This window comes from Protopterus annectens, chromosome 17.part0, assembly GCF_019279795.1.
Source record: "Protopterus annectens isolate FY-2018-M chromosome 17.part0, PAN1.0, whole genome shotgun sequence".
Taxonomy (NCBI): Eukaryota; Metazoa; Chordata; order Ceratodontiformes; family Protopteridae; genus Protopterus; species Protopterus annectens.
In genome coordinates, this window is record NC_056751.1 from 388,988,771 (window position 1) to 389,010,316 (window position 21,546).

The following is a 21,546-nucleotide window of genomic DNA, read 5'->3' on the forward strand; positions in this document are numbered from 1 at the left end:
ATTTATACCCCTGTGCTGTCTTTAAATTTTGAAAAATCATTGTTTGGTATGCATATGAGTTTCTACGTACATGTAATGTCATCTCACCAGCATTATTGTGTAGAATGCTAGTAAGTTCCAAACACTGAAGAAGCCCCAGGTTTATGGAGGGAGATATGGTCTGTGTTGTGGAGCTAACCTTGAAAAGATTAAATTGTCATTCTTTGAGAAATTGGGTGCTGTGTTTTATTGATGGATATTCATATATTTATATACGGTTATATCCACTAATCTCAAACTACAACAGCAAACTCCAAAACATTGAACAAAAAACACCAACTTCCCAGTAGATCAAATGCGTATATAACTGACTTCTAAAACACTGGACATATAAGGAAAATGTAAAATAGAACGCACTGTTTTTGTCCCCCTGCAACCACTGTGTGTAGGGCAAGCTGTCCTATAACTGCAGAATTTATACCAGTTCCATGTTTGCACTAACTTGTAGAAGGTAGAAATCTCATGAAAATGTGATCACTGCTTGTGAACACTAAGAACCGCCTTGACAATAACCCCCTAACATAAATAATACATGTAACAGTCCCATCCAGAAGCCAAACAGAACAACACCAACACAGGCACATAAACAGTAAACTCCGCAAGAAAAACATTGTGTAAATAACTTTCACTTTGTCATTATTTTCAGTAGTACTTGCATGTATTGCACCTCATGATCACTCACTCAGTTATAAGTGCTGCAAAGATGGTTGGACTTTTATGCTTATAAACACATTCATTACACCCCCTTATTACATGTATATACACAGACACATCTACATTGCAATGAAAAAGTATTTGCCCCCTTCCTGATTTTTTTTTGCATGTTTGTTGCACTTAAATGTTTCAGATCATCAAACAAATTTAAATATTAGACAAATTTTAGACAAAGATAACCCAAGTAAACACAAAATGCAGTTTTTAGTGATGATTTTATTTATTAAGGAAAAAAACTATCCAAACATACATGCCCCTATATGAAAAAGTAATTGCCCCCCCCCCCCTTGTTAAATCATGAAATAACTGTGATTAATCACATTTTTGGGAAAGCTGAGTTCAATTTCACTAGCCACACCCAGGACTGATTACTGCCAGACCTGTTGAATCAAGAGATCACTTAAATAGAACCTGTCAGACAAAGTGAACTAGGCCAAAAGATCCCAAAAAGGAAGACGTCATGCTGCGATATAAAGAAATTCTGAAAAAGATGAAAAACAAAGTAATTGACATCTATCAGTCTGGAAAAGGTTACAAAGCCATTTCTAAAGACTTGGGACTCCAGCGAATCACAGTGAGAACCATTATCCACGAGAAAACATGGAACAGTGGTGAACCTTCCCAGGAGTGGCTGGCCTACAAAAATTACCCCAAAAGCTCAGCTGTGACTCATCCAAGAGGTCATAAAAGAACCCAGAACAGCATCTAAAGAACTGCAGGCCTCACTTGCCTCAGTTAAGATCAGTGTTCATGACTCAACCATAAGAGAGAGACTGGGCAAAAATGGCATGCATGGCGGAGTTCCAACGCGAAAACCACTGCTGGCCAAAAAGAACATAAAGGCTCATCTCACCTTTGCCAAAAAAAATCTTGATGATCCCCAAGACTTTTGGGAAAATATTCTGTGGACTGACGAAACAAAAATTGAACTTTTTGGGAGGTGTGCATCCAGTTACATCTGGCGTAAAAGTAACACAGCATTCCAGAAAAAGTACATCATTCCAACAGTCAAACATGGTGGTGATAGTCTGATGGTCTGGGGCTGCTTTGCTGCTTCTGGACCTGGATGACTTGCTGTGATTGATGGAACCATGAATTCTGCTCTCTACTAAAAAATCCTGAAGGAGAATGTCCAGCCATCAGTTCGTAACCTCAAGCTGAAGCACACTTGGGTTCTGCAGCAGGACAGTGATCCAAAACACACCAGCAAGTCCACCTGTCAATGGCTTAAAAAAAACAAAATGAAGGTTTTGAAGTGGCCTAGGCAACGTCCGGACTTGAATCCAATTGAGATGATGTGGTATGATCTTAAAAAGGCGGTTCATGCTCGGAAACCCTCAAATATGGCTGAATTAAAACAATTCATGCTATCACAAACTCTTGATTGCAGTTGTTGCTGCTAAGGGTGGCACAACCAGTTATTCGGTTTAGGGGGCAATTACTTTTTCACATAGGGCCATGTGGGTTTGGATATTTTTTTTTCTTAAATAAAATCATCACTTAAAAACTGCATTTTCTGTTTACTTGGGTTGCCTTTGTCTAATATATTCATTTGTTTGATGATCTGAAACATTTAAGTGTGACAAACATGCAAAAAATAAGAAATCAGGAAGGGGCAAATACTTTTTCATTGCACTGTACATTGTCAGAGAATGATTAACTGTAATTTTAATTTCTTGGCGACAGGTATGCCAGATTTTTCATTAACGTGGATACAGCTTCATGTGTGAAAAGTTGAAACACATGAAGGAAAAGAAGTACACAAAAAACAAGTGGCCCACCTTCTGATAAATGGTAAGAAAGGCCATGCCTGATAGAAAGCAGGGAAGCAACAGTTTTGTTTTGACAAGAGCTGCTTTTTAGTAACTGTTATGTGTTTTGTCATGCAGGTGAGACCAGTTACTGATAATGACTGTTAAAAGGAATGAGGTCTTATTAAGAACAGTAGCTTCTTTCTTTAATATGGCATTAGCTCTACTGTCCTGATTTATCCAACAGGTCTGTAAATAAAATGCTGAAAAGTTGATAAGGATTTTGTAGTACACAGGATGACATGATTACACTCCATAATCAACAAAAAGACAAACTAGTTAATTGATTCAGTAGCATGACTGGAACTTAACAATTGTTAACCACCTTCTCCAAGCGCTGTTAAAATCAGGTCTTGTACTAGACACTAAGAAATGACAGTGCAGGTCAGCATATCATAGCAGAAGAACGCAAAAACAGCTTTGTTTCTGCCTGCTTTGCCTGCAGTCTGTCCTTGACTTTGAATCAAAATATTGCACTGGTGTGTGTTGCTGTTCATTTGACAGCACTCGCTAAGTGCTTAAAGAGCTTTGAAAGCCAGCAGAACACTTTGAGCTTTTTTTTTTTATACTGTAAATAGTAGTATATAGAGCAGATTAAGCTCCATGCACTGCAAAGAATTATGATCATATCTGTGATTGTAACTTAGTATTTTGTGTGTGTGTGTGTGTTCTTGACATGGATGCTAAGATTCACCTCATGATCTTCCCTCCCGAGGTGAATTTCTTTTGGATTTGTGTCTTGAACACATAATAATATGGTTGCAATCGGAGACCCATTAATAATCTTCTATGTTATGATCCTTTGGCTATTATGATTCACTGGTAATTTATCTGATGACTTTGCACTTTAAATCAACAATCAGAATGAAGTTATAAGAAAAAAAAATGCTCCTGTCCTACTTAAAGGACAGCGCTTTGAGTGAATGGCTTTCTATTCAAACTGTACACTTTGATATGCCACTTAAGTGGATGCTTATTTTTAATTTGTCCCAGGTTAATATCTTGTAAGTGGTGCTCTTAGGTTCTTAGGTTTCCAATGTTTTTCTTGCTTTGCTGACTTACTAGTCCAGGAGAGATCCATACAGGAGTAGTTCCTGAAATGTACATGTTATAAATGTATGATAGAATATGTGACTCGAGCAATAAATTATGATTAATTGCAGTGCACATACCTAAATATGTAGCAATATTAATCATTTAGATTCCATGCTTGCTATTTACCTACACTCAACTTTTCTCCCACATCTCACTTTATGTCAAAACAAGTAGCAGTTATTTTTGTGGGGGTAGTATGCAATCCCCTCCTCACATCCTATTATTAAGTACGTTACCTACAAGCCTGCAGTGGCTCAAAGTAAAGGGAATATTGATTTTTCCTTTTAAAAGAAATATTCCTTTTTTTAAGGTAGAGCGGTCTTAGATTTACTATATTAATAATTAGCTGTGTGTGGTTAAAGCCCCCACATAGTGTGGTACAGAGAGTGTAGCTCTCCAGAAAAAATAGTTTTATAAGTTGCATAGTTTTACCTTTTTACCATGACAGTCAGTTAAGATAATGGTAAATTATGGGCAGTCAGCTGGTAGGGAACATGTTTGTTGACATTGTCATCAAGATTATATAAATACAGACTCATTACAGAGCTGCATTGTAGGTATTTGTGTATTTATTACCAGTAGTTATTGTAACAAACTACTGTGTGTAAGGCTTTAACTCTGTTATGTGTTAATTCCTCTAGGGCACACAGTAATACACCACACTTAATACTAGAGTATTGCAAACCAAAAAGAGATGCTTTAACTTCCATATTCAAATAAAGCTTTTCATACAGAATTCACATTTCTTCTCAGCACAAAATAAACAGCAGTCATTAAACTGAAAGTGGTTCTTTCTACTTGTCAGAAAATGCACACCTTTCAACTCACAAAAAAGTACAGTCTGTTTATAAGTTCTGACTAAGCATGCAGCCAAGTAGACCATCAAGAAGCTCAGCCACATCACCAGATACTTGTAGGAGACTATGTCTCCCATTAAGTGGACTTTTTCCATATATCCAGTGAAAACGTGCAATCACCCATCCATCATCTAGTCATTCAGACTGGTTTTAAAGGTTGCTAGGGAAATAAAGTGCTTGGCTAAGTAAGACCAGACTATTCTAGAAATGGGGAGGGAGATATGCTGGGTTAGGCATCTGTCAATGCCGTTTGGTGTTGCTAATATTGTAGTATACATTTAGATCTCTAGAATGGATGTTTACTTTACCACTGGTTCTGTTTAGGTAAAGGAGTTCAAAGAGTGGTGGTCCATTCACTGCAAGGAAGGTTAAGCGGAGATCAACCACTGAGTACAGGGACAGAGCTTTTAGTCTATCACAGTAGTTATAGGTACTGATACCTGTAATCTTTTTTGTGAGGAAATAAGTTCTGTCAGACTGGTTTAGGTTCTTGGTGAGGTACTTGCTGAAGGGTGGATTATATTCAGGGATGGGTCTAATAAGGGATGAATAAAGTGCGACTCTCTCCTCTTTGGACTTGAGGAGATACCACAAAGGATGATCTGTGCGAGGTAGAGGGGTTTTCCAACTACCACATGAATGTGATGTTCAAAAAACAAAGTGTAATCAACATCTGTACCCAAGTCCCTGACGACTGTGTCAAATTTAAGTGGAATGATATCTATACGGTAAGTAGTAGTGATGCTAGATTTACATCGAAAACTATGCTGTATTTCATGGTGTTAAGTTCATGATTAACACACCAAGCGTTTGTGTGGTCCAGCCCTTGCTGGAGAATTTGAGTATCGGAATACGATTTAATAATTTGGAAGCTGTATAATATGCAGACATCCTGGCTACAAAGTTCTGTTTCACTTAAACTAGCACTTTTCATCTGATACATTTCATATTTTCCCTGTCATTTGTATGCAAGAAGATTGCATTCAGCATTCTGATACATTATTCTCCTTAAATACCTGTTCTGTATTGCTGAAACTGTTCTAAATCATCTTACTACCTCCTGCCTTTTGAAGGACATACTCTTGGCTTCTACTTTTTTTTGTACAAGTATTACTTTTTTTCCCAAAACAAAGTATACTTTGAACCAGCTGAAGTCAGTTGTCTTGCCTGGTTCCAACAGTTAAGCAACTTAAAAGATTTTAGGAGACATCAGTAAAACATATAGCGTAGTAAGGCATTTGCCATTCATTACCAGAGTGGCCACATAAATTTACTTTTGACTAGAGTGTATTTAGTTGCCAGTTTTCTGAAGCATTGGTGGCAGGATATTCAACTAGTACAGTTAAACCTTGTCATGTTACTTTGTATTGTGTCTAAAAACAAACTGTAAAATAGTAATACAAAATATGTTGCATGGTTCTGATAAATGTTTTTTAGTAGGTCATGCTTACACACTAGCTTTCACATTAGACAATAATTTATTTATTTAACATTTGTTGACTGGGAAAGTATGACTAGGACAGAGCCTATTTTCAGTGGAGGCCTAGGGAGAAACATTCCAGAACGCATGTCTTTGGAATGTGGGAGGAAACCGGAGTACCCAGAGGAAACCCACACAAACGCAGGGAGGACATGCAGATTCCACACAGAAGGCACCCAAGCCAAGAATTGAACTGTAGAACCTCTTGCTGTGAGGTAACAATGTTAACCGCTGCACTACTGCACTGCCCAATGCAAGAACATTTACATTCTGTGAACCAAGTGGTCCGTTGAAAGTGCTCATCACAGCATATTGAGAGAATGTGTCATGTGCCGTCTTACCCGCATCTTGCCACTTTGCAGCTTCTGAATCCCCATTCCTAGACATTATTGCTGTGCATGGGTTTGCTGCAGAGTTCAGAAGGAAAATAGGAAAATTCTAGGGGACTTGGATAGCTGACACTTTAATGACTTCTTCAGTAATTTGTGACTTGTTCTCTATATTATCTGGGGAGGGGTGTTCCCCTTTAGAGATTAAGAAGATGGCTGGAGGCCAGCACACAAATGTGATGGAAGGGAGCAAACTGTGTACAATACCAATAGTTTGTAGAGGACAGTACACAAAGGAGGTCTCTTCTGATGTTCTTGATGTGTTGAAGTTAAATAAAGCTTAAGCAGTTTTACTGTATTTTCTTTTGTCACAGGTTCTGCCTCCTGATGTTTTAACTCGGGTCAGTGAGTACGTTCCAGAAATTGTAACCTTTGTTAAGAAGGTTGTGGATAATGGCTATGGGTAAGAACTTTTTTTCTTCATTAGCATTGTGTTGTATATATAGTAGATGTTTACAGTTCCCTACTGCAAGAGAAAAAAGTCACTTTTGCTTCATTTTTCATGAGAAAATAGCCCCTTGCTATGTTGATTGTGATAGGATGGTTTCAGCTCCTCCTCTGAAAGTTGTAGATGGAGGTTACTCAGATTAAGAAAGACTTTCCTTATAAAAAGTAGAAGTGAACGCAGCTTGTATTTATCAGAACAGTAAGTATTATTAGTACTTCCTCTTGTTTCCATGTATCTCTTTTTCTAAATTTATGAAGGAATAGTGTTTTATTTGTTGACATTTCATAATGAGGTATGAGCAGCAAGTCCTCACTGATAGCATATTTCTAGTCATCATCCTCCATAGCAGTTTTCTTAATTTCTTTCCTTCTTTTATGAAAGTTGACTGCTTGAAGGTGATCTTATATGCTATGTTATATAACAATATGAGCAAAACTTAATGTACTTTATTTAGCGAAACACCTACTCAAGACCAGTTCAGTGATTAGCCTCCACAAGGATATTGATGGCTTCTTTACCTTCACCCTTTTGACCCATTTGTTTTGTGGGGATGGGAGACTGACATTCCCCCATGTGAGGCAACAGCACTATGACCTGTGCATTTCTGCACAGGAAACCCAGTCAGCCCTCCATTCCCCAGAGAGAGTCAGGTGGTAAGTATCAGGCCAGCCTACTAGTCATGGGGGCAGCCTACCCTCCCTATGGGAACACTCTCCTCAGCATCTTCTGAAACCCCATGATCACAGTCGGTAAAAATGAAAATTTACCTATGCATGCCATATACCCCTGTGCTTTCCTTGTGTTTAGTGTACAATTATAGCACAGATTTTGCTGGCTCATACTTCACTGTGAAACACCCTGTCCTCCCTCTAGATATCATTGTAGTTTTCCAACAGTTTTAATTGTGGAAGGATATCATTTTAGCAGAGCTAAAACTTGAGTCAAAATCAGGGACGTTTCTGAAAGTGAGGGACAGTTGAGACATGTATAAATGTTTTGTAGAAGTGTATTTGATTGCTTAATATTATGCAGTGCAGGATGGGTTCAAAATAGGTTGGTGTTAATGAATTCAAGGATAAAAATGAATTGAAAAAATAAACACATGTAACTTGATTACTTCTGAATATCAAGAGGAGCATGCCCTCCATGCAGTGCATAACCTCCATTATACAAATAATTTATGATGTTATGGGACATTACCTCATTTATAGACCTGCTTGAGAGTCCTCAAAGTCAGATTAAACACATGTGCCCACCTTGTTAAAAATATTTTGAGATATGTACATGTTGTAAGAAGTAAGAAAGAAACATTCCAATGAAGAGGGGGAAATGCCACAACAGTCAGGAAATCCTTCTATGTGGCACACCTCATCACTAAGGGCTTTTCATCCAGAAAAAAGGAGGTCATTGTCCCACTGTACTCATCCCTCATTAGACCCATTATAGAGTACAATGCCCCATTTGGTATGTACCTCACAAGACATCTGCAACAGCTGGAAAGGCCGCAGAAATAACTCACTAAAAGAATCACAGGCCAAAAGCAGATGCCCTATGCTGACCGTCTAAAAAAAACTCCAGCTATACTCTGTGGTATATCGTCTCCTCAGAGGCGATCTCTGCTCAACGTACAAGGCCATGTCAAACCCTGACCTGTTGGACATGCTCCACTTAAAGAAATCCCAATTCCTCAGAGCCACACGCTCCAGGGATCTAAACCTTGTCATTACAATGAACAAAATATGCTGGAGGGATAGGTTCCTGACCCACAGACTCCCCATACTCCGGAATAGACTGCCCATACATGTCAAGCAGAGTTCCTCCTTGGCCCTCTTCAAAAGGAATCTTGACGATTGGATGGGAGATAGGAAATTTATCCCGGGGATCACGTCAGTCGCCCTGATAGACAGGGGTCCATGGAAGTAAATATTGTGGGCAGAAATATCCAGGGAATTGTTATGACTAGGCTTGTATAGGCCCTAGGGCGATAGCCTAGTACCAGCCTATGAGATAACCGAACAAATTCAGTAAAGAAGACTATGTAGAGCTTTTGGTGTGAAGCAACATTGCCCAGGATAGAAGCTCTGTACTATTGCTCATTCTTTAAGCATCTCTGCTTAGGAATGAGATTACTGATTAATTTGGTGCACAGTCTAAGAATCTGTGCTGTGAGTGTGAGTTGTGCTTATTTAGCCATGAAAGCTTCAGTTTAGCCTTAAAACTTTCACCCTGGGTGGCTAATGGATCACCTAATGGATTTATACGGCATAGTCCACACTTGGAACATTGATTGTTTATGTACCTTGTTGTGTAGTGTTTGGGATTTTTTTTATCCTTACATGCTTGTTGGTATATTTTCTGGAGAAGTTTGGTTTTCAAAAAAAATGTCTTTGGTTAGCATGACTTAATAATTTAGTGATGTTCTTGTGATGATATGGGCAAGTGCTAGCATAGCCAGCTGGGGTTTTGCAAAGAATGATATCTCCTTTGAATTTCAAACTGATTTATACAAGATGCTTGTGTTACAAATGTATGAGAACTGTATGTCATTTGTGTATCAAACTGATTTGTACTGATGTTTGTACTGAAAATGTGTTTGTGAGGTTTGTTTGTGTGAAAATGTATCAACAGGGCACCCTGCTGGAATGAAAAAAAATGTACATGTATTATTGCCACTGAATTAAATGTAGCAACTGGCTTACGTAAAAAAAAAAAGGAAATGTAAATGAGCTGTTTAAACATTAAAATATCACCCAATAGTGCTGAATAGAACCGGAGACACTGGATCTGGAAAAAAGCCTTTATTCATTAGCTCAGTAAAAAGAGTGGAAGCCCCAGGCACTGCCATATACATTTAGATGTGTATTGTAGCAGTATATGCTAAATTCCTGCCTCAGCTTCAAAGGGGAATACTGTGGGAATCTAGTGTCAGGTGACCAGATGAGGTAATTATGCCAGCCCTCTTGGAAATTATATTTTAGATATTATAAAGAGAAATCTCTGAGTGTTGAGTATTCTATTTGGGAGTCTGACTAGAAAGACTGCTCACATATTTCATCTTGCCTTGCTTGAGTAAGTTATTAGGGAACACTAAATTCGGGTCTATGTTCTGATATCGAACACTATTAAGCAAATGCTAAGAATAGCGAAGCTGCAGAACAGCAAATCCTTGGGAAAGAATTTTGTTGGCCATTTCTGAGGATTCGCTATTCTTAGTGCTGTGGTGGAAAGTTACAAGTTGGGTTCAGGTAAGTGTGAGATTGTTTGTACGTTAGGGTTGGGGCGGGTTAAGTGAGTTAAGGTTAGGGCGCGGGTTAGGCGTGTGTGCGATAGTGATGGACCTTAGAATTAGGGTTTGGGTTAGAGTAAGTGGGTAGATAGTAGTGTATGTTTAGTTTAGTGTAGCGTTATATGTAGGAATTTAAGTGTATGTGTGTGGTTGCTGTTTGTTTGATGTGTTTGTGTTGTGTGTATGTGTTTAGGAGCAGTGAATTCTTTCCATGGGAAAAAATTCGCTGTTCTGAATGTTCTATATTTTCATGTTTAGATGTTTTGGGGCCGATTAAATAGCGTTCGCTATTTACATCTTTCGATAACGTGATATAAATGCATAAATTCTCCTAGATTCAGTCTGGAATGTAGTTAAGCTTAGTTTAGAGAGTGTTTTTATTTGCATGAGTCTGCCCCACTGTGTTAATTTCAATATTTTCTGTGATTTGAACTCTGTGGTTTACTGTCAACATTTTCACATCCTTTTGTTATTTATTATTAAATATATTTAAAACTTTTATTGTGGCTGGTCCTTGCAGAAAGTATCTAACCTTTGAGAGTACTTAATAGTGACACTGTGTGGGCCTCTCCAGAAGGCCTAGCTGTCTTGGTCAACTACTGTCATTTGCATTAGTATTAATATTGCACCGTATAATTGGATACCCTTTGTAAGAGCCTTATAGTAACTGACTGGTTGCAGTGAATCTACCTTATAGTCTGGCAAAACTGATAGAGCAGGTAATCTGTGCCAGTCTTTCCCAGGTGTGTGTGTGTGTGTGTGTGTGTGTGTGTGTGTGTGTGTGTGTGTCTGTGTGTGTGTGTGTGTGTGTGTATGTGTTCCCTTGTGCTCTTAAGGGAAATTGTACTTGATGCAGGAAAGTCTGTATCTGGCAATACTGAGTGTATCCATTTGCATTCTGAGTGCACGTTCCTCTCCAGTGTCAGTGAGGATCCAGGCTCCTTGATTTATTGGTCCAGTGTGGGGACATCTCATATTGATGGGCAGTGGTGGGACCATCACATGCTGACATAATAGTGAGTAGTGGTGGGCATCACAGTTCTTAATGTGAGGATTGTTATTTAACTAAATGCACAAAAAGTAGTTGTGTGAATTGTGAGATTTAAACTGCAAATTAGCATTCAATGAAACCTTATTTTTTATGTGTTAATTGTCATTTTTTGGTGTGTTTTGCAACTTTTATTTATTTATTGCTTCTTGCTCCCAAAAGAATGTGCAAATATTTTGTATGATCTTAAGTACAACTTTTTGTTAAAAGTTTAGATTATAGCTATTATTTAACAAGAATTTTTGCTTGATTACCTTTGTTTATATAAAGAACTCTGTATTTATTTTACTTGTATGCTTTTCTTGACACCCAGTAGGGACAAAGTAGAGAAATGAATCCTGGGTGGGCACTGGTCTGTTGCAAGATGAACCCGCATACAGACATGGCACACACCCCTACAAGCAACTTGGAGGATCATCACTTCACTTACTGTACATGTTTGTCACATGATAGGAAACAGCAGCATCCAACAGCCCACACAGACACAGTGATGACTTGGGGGCTCCACATAGAAGGCATACCAGTCAGAAGGCAGACACACATTTAACTGGTTTACCCTTTTTTATTTGGTTATTTTGCCCTTGTTTGTATGATGTGGTACTGTTTCAAGAAATGTTAACTGGGTTATGCTAAAATATTCATATTTATAGGGTGTTTCAAACAAAGCTCTCACTGACAGGATATATTGTTGGGTACTGTAGCTGCATCCAGTTCAGTTACTGGTTTGTGGTTCCATTTTAATAATTAGTTCCTTTATTGTGCTCTTTATAGAGTTAATAAATTGAAATTTTTATTGGAAACACAGTTCATGCTCAAAAATTCTGATTATAGTGTCTGTTATTTATGCAGTTTAAAAGTTTATGTTTTGTGAATGTTTTGTTTGAGTTTTAACTTTATTTTTTTACTACAGATTAGCTGGTTCTGCATTAACTGAATCTGTTTTATATGAAAAAGCTATATTGCTTCAACATTTTGCTTTCAAAGGGGAATTAAAATATTTTGAAGTTTGTCAATAAAGCTTTTGTATAAAAAAATATTGACTTGTAACTGTTCTTTAGCACTGTTTACATGTTTATCCACCTTGTAGTTCTTATTTTATTCGGGATTAATTTTTTGTGTCTTTTTCCAGTTGAGCTATCCTTAGTTGATACATTTGTTTGTCAATTATTTTAAAAACAGCTATTCAGAAAACATGCATTACATCTCACTTCTTGCTAACAAGAGCAGTAGCATTGTGTTGTGGATGTAATCACTGAAAAGTTTCCCTATAAGATATTTAAATTGTTGGCTGAAAAGGTGCTAATGTGTAAGGAGTTCAGACTTAACATACAGGGAGTAAAACCCGAGGTCAGGAGCTTGCACATCATTAACAGGACATATGTGCATTGAGACAGAGGCAAAGGGTCAAACAAGGAGGGATTATGATGAAGACAGGCCAACAGTAACTGAAAGGCAGAAATTGTTAATACCCGTGTCGTAGTCGACACACTTCCTAAACTGTTTTCATTTAAAACAGAATTACAGAAACACAGAAGTTGCCAACCTGTGATGGACACATTACCACCATACCAGCATTTATAGTCTGTAAGAGAGACTGAGAAGGTAAATAGCAAATGTAGCATTAAAGGGAATAAAGCAAGAGAACTAAAGAGAAGAACGAGGGAGAGCCAAGGCACTGTGGATCACCTAGTTGTCTTGAAAGAGCCTCGCTGTGCTGTTTCATGTTGATGTGTTGCTTAAGTAGTGTTAGTCCGAAGCATCATGACTGCATAGACCAGTGAATTAGGTTATTCCTCCACAATTATTTCAATGACTGACATCTGAAGGGGTATCAACATTTCTGTCTGCTAATAAATTGAGTTGGTCGTACTTTTGATGACTCTGACGGTCATACTTTCAGTCATACTGGTAGGTTCCTTTTCCACTGGCATCTGTCATTGAAAATCATACTTGGCAGATGATAAACCAGGTTGAATTTAATAAATGTTTCATTCATCCTGAGCAGATTCTAGTCTTTAACCCATAGTTCTTTAGAATGAAACTGAGTGCTGCTTAATAACATCCTACTGACACCACTAGACATCCAGTCTGCCAGAATCTGAGATTACTTTAGAAATACAAGTGCGTGTCCAGTCCATAACGCTGTCCCCCAAATAAAGAAAATCTGCAAGTAGATTTTGTTTTATACTAATATTAAACAAATCCAAATTTCTACCCTTATTTCCACAATGCACCTAATGTCCGTGTCCAAGAGGGACATTCATGGAACCCCCAGGGTGAATTTGCAGTTACCCATCCAATCGTTCAGATTGCATTTGAGCAGAGCACCTCATTGGCCCTCTTCAAACACAATCTGGACGATTGGGTTGGGTAACTGTAAATTTACCTCAGGGGTTCCAGCTATGTCCCTATTAGACCCAGGCATTAGGTGCTGATTATGGAAACAAGAGTAGAAATGACTAAGTTTGTGTGGGCCCTAGGGCTATTAGCCTAGTAACTTCCTAGGATCCTATGATTCCTTTACACTCATTGCATTTTCTCACCCCAGCTCCTTTAACACCTTTACATGCAGTGCTGGTAGGTATACCCAGTCCTCCTTTTGCTTTATATTCATTTTTAAAAATCCCTGTCCATCCACGGCATTTTCTAACCCCAAGCCCCCCAAACACCTTTATAGGCAATACTGGTAGGTATGGCAAGTGTTCCCTTGTATTTCAGGTGACAATGGGTGATGCCAAGTTATCAAGTTTATGAAATAATGAAAGCTCCTAACCCACATAATAAAAAAGGATTGTTACAATCTCATGCACATATCCATCCAGCACCCTATTTTTATGTCCTTCTGTAAGGCATTGTTAAAGCATTGCTAGCACTTCTCTTTCAATAAATGTCCTGCAGGTTGAGTTGTGTAGTGCTGCAGCTTATTCAGAACTCTATTCTCCTTTCTGATTATGGAGCAGCTGATGGTTTGTCTTGGGATGATCCACTGAATGTCTGTCTTTCCAAATGTTATGTTACTTGTTTACCTTTACATGTATTTAACTTGGACCGAATGGTCATTGTGAAATACTTTGTACTCTTATGTGAACAATATGTTTAGTGACTTAAACTGCTGTACTGTTAAATAAGTGGTATTCCAGTAGCATGATATTATGTCCTTTCATTTTTGAACACCATACCACAAATCCACAGCCCTCTGATCCTCCTAAAATGTAAATGTAAATCTGTCTGAAATGCTTAGCAGTTGAAAAATGTGCAGCACCATTTGTTAAATGATAATGATTTCAAAGTATTCATTGTCCTCACAGTGCCATCCAATTAAAGCTGGGTGTGTGAGACCTGAAAATTGTATTGATTCTTTTGTGTGATGATGGCTACTATTAAACCATATGCTTGTATAGTTCTCCGATAAAAGGCATTTTGTTATTGTCATGCAATTCTTCAACCAACTGCATTTTTCCTAGATATGTATCCAATGGGTCAGTCTACTTTGATACAGTCAAGTTTGATGCAAGTCCAAACCATTCGTATGCCAAACTAGTTCCTGAGGCTGTTGGAGACCAAGCTGCTCTGCAAGAAGGAGAAGGTGAGTTTTAAAGCTCAGTGTGTTGGTATATTATCTGTTACTGCTTTGTCAGATATTCCACAGGAATGTCAGTTTATCTAAAACTCTCATCATCAGAAACTCAGGCCCACCAAATGTTTTTGTCACGAGTCCAGTACGAGTACAAAATATCATCTCCAAGCACTGGTGCACCAGTGTTACTGTCCCTGTTGCTGTTCCTTTCTCAATTTATTCCCCCTGGTATTTTCATGTCACAACTCCTTTAACTGTTTTGTCTGTAAACACCTTGAGTAATTTTTGACTTAAGGTATAGGTACACATAAGACCACTCTGGCAGCATAGAGGAATAAAGCCCTAAATACAGCCCAGTCAGCCCAGGTTCGATTATCGGCTTAGGTGATAGACAGAGTGGCAGGGAGAGATGGGCATACCCATCTCAGAAGGGCAGGCCTTCATCTCTGGTTCTCCCTTAGGAGAGGTGTGGTTCAAAGAGGGGAGTTGCCCTTGAGCATAAACATGGGATGCGGGACTATGAAGTGGGGAGGGCATTTAAAAATAAAACACAGGATGGAAGTGGAGACAGATGAGCAAGCAGAATGCTCTTGGAATCTACAACCAACCCCAGCATTATCTGAGCAAGTCCAGGGGAGGATAGCGGACAAGCTGGTAGACCTGGATTGGAGAATGGAGCACTGAGGACTAGGCTGGTAAAATAATGTCTGGGGGGAGGGTATGCGAATCTGAACATTTGCTGTGGATACAGTTTAGGACAAGTATATTCATTTGTTTATACTTGCTACATAGAGCCTTCTTGCACGTTGAAGTCTGTGCCACATGCCATTACTGTCACCATGTAACAAATCAAGTTTTCTAATGGATGCAAGTAGATTTTCTGGCAGTGGAAGGCTTAGCTCAAGGAGGGTCTCTCATAAGCTACTACTACAATGACCAATGAATGCCAGGAGTTGTAATACAGTAGTAAATTTCTAGTAGTATAATGGTGAATTTTGAATCTTTTCAGCAATATTGGGCAACATTAAATGACTCTGTAAGAGGAGCTAAGTTTCTAGTATTGTTTTCATTTCCATTTATCACATTATTTGCATCTGATTAGTTCAACCTAATATGTTCCTGTTTAGCAGTCTTGTTTATATTCATATTGAGCTGTCTCATTCATCTGCTCTTTCCAATCTGTATACCCACATGAATGCCAAATCACTTTCTAAAATTCTTATTTATTTCACTTACCTAAAGATAAGGTATTACTTTCAACCTGATGATCTGAAGCTGTTGCTTTCATTCAGCTTGGGGTTAGGAAGATGTGGTTTCAGAAGTCTCAAATTTCTTCCCAAGACACTCAGGATTCACCTTCCCCTAGAGGCAGAGGGGGATACGATAGAAGCCGCCCTCATGGCAGAGGGGGTCCGAAGAACCAAGGGCCCTGGGATTCCTTCCTGGACAGACCCTTTCAGTAACCCTGAGGGGTTTGTCCGACTGTTCTTCTCTGGAGGCAGTTGGGGGAAGACTCTCTCTGCACCCAACAGCCTGGGCATCAATTACAAACGATGGTTGGGTTCTGCAGATCATATCCAGAGGTTACTCTATTCCTTTTCTCCATCCCCCTGTTCCCCTCAAACACCTCCCAGATGTGCCACTCGGTCAGTGGGACGAGGCAGCTGCAGAAGTTACCAGGCTGCTTGCAAACATTAGTCATCCAACCCATCCCCCGAGACCAGTAGATCAGGTATTTATTCCAGGTTCTTTAGTGCCAAAACAAATGGGGGACTTAAGACCCATACTGAATCCTTCAAACCTGAACCTGTCAGTCACCAAGACAAAATTCCAGATGGTCACCCATCAATCCATTCTGCCCTTCTTGCAGATAAATGACTGGATGTGCTCGGTGGACCTCCAGGATGTGTGCCACCATATCAAGATGAACAGGCGCTCTTGGAGGTTCCTCCATTTCCAGCTGGGAGCCAATCACTTACAATTCAGAGAGCTAAGCTTTGGGCTCACCACCACACCCCCTGGTGTTCAAAGTGATGGTGATAGTGGTGGCTCACCTGCAGCTGCAGGGGTTTCAGGTGTTCCCCCTGCCTAGATGATTTGCTTGTCTCTGCCTTGTCCAGACATTGACTGATTCGAGCCAGGGATCATCTTTTTCAGATTGCTCAGTTCCTGGGCATAGCCATAAACCAAAGGAAGATGAGTCCCTGCAAGTATGGTAGTTGCACGGCACCAAAAAAGTCCTTGAGCCAAAAGAGAAATGCAGAGTCAGCAATAAAAGGTTTATTGATAAAAATAGGAGAACTGAACAGACCGGTTTTGGCTGTAAGTTTATCAAACCTTCATCGGTGTAGTAAATTACAGTTGCAAACATTCTCATTTTATAGTACATCTCCACTAGAGGCAGAATGAGAAAATTACCCCATTTAATCCATTCCATTAAAAATATTCATTAAGTCCTGGTGAGAATAAAGCACCCAGTTTGATTATCCATTTTTTCTCTTTGTTGTTCAGCAATTGATGCCAACCTGATTTATTATTCCTACTACCTTGTATTCTGTCAATAATCGTGAAATTAAAGACTGCATTATGATGTTTTTCAGTATGTTTATATAAAGCGTTTGTTGGTTTCTTAACCCTGATGTCACTTAGGTGTTCTGAAATTCTGAATTTGACTGGTCTTGAGGTCTGTCCCACATAAAAAGCAGAGCAGCTACAAGTGGCCATATAGCTAAGCCAATCTGACAGACGTTTAGCAAAAAATGAAATATTGAACACTTGCCCAGTATTTTTACTAGTAAATTGTCGAGTCTTCAACATCCTTTTACAGTGGGTACAGTGACCACAGGGGAAACATCCCTTCAAAACTCCACCTTCTAATGTTGTCTGTATTGGGTTCATATCAGATTTATACACGTTTATAATGACTCATGTATGAGCCAAGATTTTTGCCCCTTCTAAAAGAAAAATAACATGTATCATCTAAAATCTCACATAACCTGGTATCAGCTAATAAGATATTCCAGTGCCAGCGGACACTGTTGAGTAAGACATCCGTATTCCTACCATAAGTAGTAACCAATCTAATTTGTGAATTGTCTGATGTTTCGTCCCTATATTGAAGTAAATCGTTCGTGTCCTGATTGGATGCCCAGTGTTTAGCCTGAAAGATATCCCCTCTCTTGTAGCCCCACTCCCTGAAACTCATGGCTAAATTTTCCTCATAAGAATGATAAGTGGCTGCAGCCGAACATATCCTTTTAATACATAAAAACTGTGACTTTGGAATGTTTCTGCATATGTGAGGAGGATGAAAACTGGTAGCATGGAGTAAGGAGTTGAACTGGGGGTGTTTACGATAAACCTCAGATGTTAATGTATGGTCAGCATTTCTGGTTACTAACACTATTTACATTATAAATGTGTATAAATCTGATATGAACCCAATACAGACAACATTAGAATGTGGGGTTTTGAAGGAATGTTTCCTTATGGCCACTTGTAGCTGCTCTACTTTTTATGTGGGACAGACCTCAAGACCAGTCAAATTCAGAATTTCAGAACACCTAAGTGACATCAGGGTTAAGAAACCAAGAAATGCTTTAGATAAACATACTGAGAAACATCATAATGCAGCCTTTAATTTCACGATTATTGACAAAGTGCAAGGTAATAGGAATAATCAGGTTGGCATCAATTGCTGAACAACAAAGAGAAAAAAATGGATAATCAAACTGGGTGCTTTATTCTCACTAGGACTTAATGAATATTTTTAATGGAATGGATTAATTGAAGTAATTTTCTCATTCAGCCTCTAGTGGTGATATACTATAAAAGGAGAATGTCTGCAACTGTAATTTACTACACTGATGAAGGCTTGATAAATTTACAGCTGAAACCAGTCTGTTCAGTTCTCCTATTTTTATCAATAAACCTTTTTGTCATGGTTTGCTGGCTCTGCATTTCTCTTTTGGCTCATAGCCATAAACCCCAACAAGTCTCAGCTGGCACCAATGCAGGTACTGGATTTTATAGTTCCTTAGTTGGACACGACCCAGGGCAGGGTGTTTCTACCCCCAGACAGACTGTTATCACTCCATCATGTGCTGTATACTCTTCAAACTAATCTTCCCCCTGGCAGGCTCAGTCCTTCAGACGTTGGGGTCCATGGTGGCCGCAATCACTTTAATTCTGACTGTATATCTCCATGTGAGAGTTCTGCAATGGACCTTAGCTGTTCAGTGGTCTTTGCTGGACCTTCCCTTGTTGCATCCTGTTCAGCTATCCTGTGTGTACAGGGACTCCCTTCTTTGGTGGCTCCAATCCCAGGACCTCGTTAAGGGTCGGCCATTTGTTCTTCCCTCCCCCGTGATCACGGTGACAACGGATCCCTCCTTGCTTGGGTGGGGGAGCATTGTATGGGAAGGACGGTCCAAGGCATGTGGCCCTCTCTGGAGACCAATATGCATATCAGTGTCCTGGAGATGAGGGCAGTGCATTTGGTTTTAAAAGCTCTCCATACCTTTCTTTCTCCGCGGACTGTTGCTATACAGACAGAGACAATATGTCAGTAGTCCGGTATGTCAACAAGCAGGAGAGAACCAGATCTTATCCCCTTTGTCACAGAGCCATGAGATTGTGGGAGTGGGTGATCTCCACCTGCCATTTTCTGGTGGCAACGCACATTCCGGAGAGGTCCAACACATTGACGGACAGGCTCAGCAGGACTATTCTATGGACAGGCTCAGCAGGTCTATTCTGATGCCTTAAGAGTGGCCTCTGAATCCTTCAGTAGCAGAAAATATCTTTCTAAAGTGGGATCAGCCTTGCTGCAATCTTCTCTCCTCTCCTTCCAATGCAAAGTGCAGTGAGTATTTCACTCTGAACCCCCCTCCCGGGGAGTTTTCCAGACACACTGTAGTTCATGCTTGGCCCTCTGGTCTACTGTATGCTTATCCTCCCCAAGTTCATTCAGAAAGCTTGACGGTTGGGGAGCTCAGTGATCCTCATTGCCCCTTTTTGGCCTCGCCAAGTTTAGTTCCCCACTTTGTGGTCTCACGTAATGTGTTCTCCTTGGACACTAGATCCGGTTCCAGATCTGATTACACATCCCTCAGGTATTCCTCACCCAGATGTAATCAGCCTAAAGCTCACAGCGTGGCTGCTCCGATTCCCATGATAGTTAGGATTCCCGGGCTGTCTTCCCCTGTTAAGAAGATCTTGGTAGCAGCTCACATATCTTCTACTAGGAAGGTTTATTCGAGTAATAGGAAGTGTTTCTTGATCTGGGTCTCTCAACATGATTTGCATCCTTTCAATGTGCCATTTTTGGCCATTTTGGAATTTTTGGCAGACATTTTTAAACATGGCGCTAGTTTCTCTACAGTTAAGGTACAACTGGCAGCGATGTCTGTCACATAGGAGAAAATTCGGCTTTGTTGGCTTCTTCTAAACTTTGTAAGGCCTTTTTGATTGGTACATCTCTACTTAGGCTGTCGGTTAAGGTCTCATCGCCTCCTTGGGATTTTACTTTTATGCTGTTGGCCTTGGTTTCTTCTCCTTTTGAACCAACGACCACAGTTGATTTGCAGTTTCCATCATAGAAAACAGCTTTTTTGGTAGCAATTACCTTAGCCAAAAGGGTTTCCGAGATTCAAGCCTTATCTGTTAAGCCCTCTTATATAATCTTCCATAAAGGTAGGGTGTTCCTGTGAACTAATCCATCCTTTCTACCGAAGGTAGCATCAGAGTCTAATATTAACCAGGTCATCAGTTTACCAGTTTTCTTTCCAAATTTCCAAAATAAGAGAGAGTACAAATTACACTTGCTTGATGTTCACAGGCAGCTGCGTTTCTATTTCCATAGAACAAAATCCTTTCGTAAGTCAGATCAACTTTTTGTTTCTTCCCCAAACCTATCTTGGGAAAGCCTGTTTCTAAAGTGACTATTGCTCAATGGATTTCTAAATGCATTTTGTTGGTCTCTTGAGCCAAAGGGTTATCTCCAGCAGGACACATCCGGGTGCATTCCACCAGGTCTGTCACTACTTAGGCAGCTTTTTGGTCCAGGGTTTCGTTAGATGATCTGTTCTGCAGCTGCCTGGGCTTCAATCCCACGCATTTATCTCCCATTATAAATTGGACCTTCTTTCTATCCTTTGGCTCAGCTGTGATTCAGAACAGCCTTTTATAAGGACCTCCCAGGGTTATTGGTAGCTCGGGGCTCTGTTCCTCAGGTTGAAGATGAAATGAAAGCAACAACTTCAGATATCGAAGTTGTTACCTACATAACGTTCCATCTGAGTTGTTGCTTTCCAATTATCTTTAACCATCCCTCTCTCCTTCCCCCTGCCTTGTGTGGGCTTTGTAGTGAACCAGATTGAAGAATTAAAGTCCCACTATCCTGGATAGTCTTCCCTTTGATAAGCCTTTTGTGGATAGTGCCAGATTGCTAGACATATTGTCTAGGTTGGGTTGCTGCTGTTATGCAACAAACTTAATCTAAGGGGAGGAGGAAGACAGGGGCATTATGGGTAGGGGAGGAGCTTGGGTTTTGGATCCAATGCTGGAGTATGTTGCCGAATCGGATCCATGCCGGATCTGAGTCCCTCAGGTTGAAGACAAATGGAAAGCTATGGTAAGTACATAACTTACATTTCTCTAATTTATTTTTCTTTTACATCATTTAGTTAGTCATGCATCTCTTATTTGTAGCTTCATGGACAGACAAGTTTGTGAGTGCAATATCTCCAACTTAAGATGGTTCCACTCTTAGGCTTTTTCTGTTTTTTAATTTTTTTCCCTT

General features: G+C 39.6%; 1 protein-coding gene across 1 annotated transcript in view; it reads left to right on the plus strand.

Moving 5' to 3' along the window:
• The window catches only part of CARS1 (cysteinyl-tRNA synthetase 1), a 736,066-nt gene that overhangs the window by 333,256 nt on the left and 381,264 nt on the right, over positions 1–21,546 (plus strand). The window contains exons 9-10 of the mRNA XM_044059397.1: positions 6,700–6,788; positions 14,632–14,753. Of these exons, the coding sequence (XP_043915332.1) occupies positions 6,700–6,788; positions 14,632–14,753 (211 nt within the window). The remainder of the gene's footprint in view (positions 1–6,699; positions 6,789–14,631; positions 14,754–21,546) is intronic.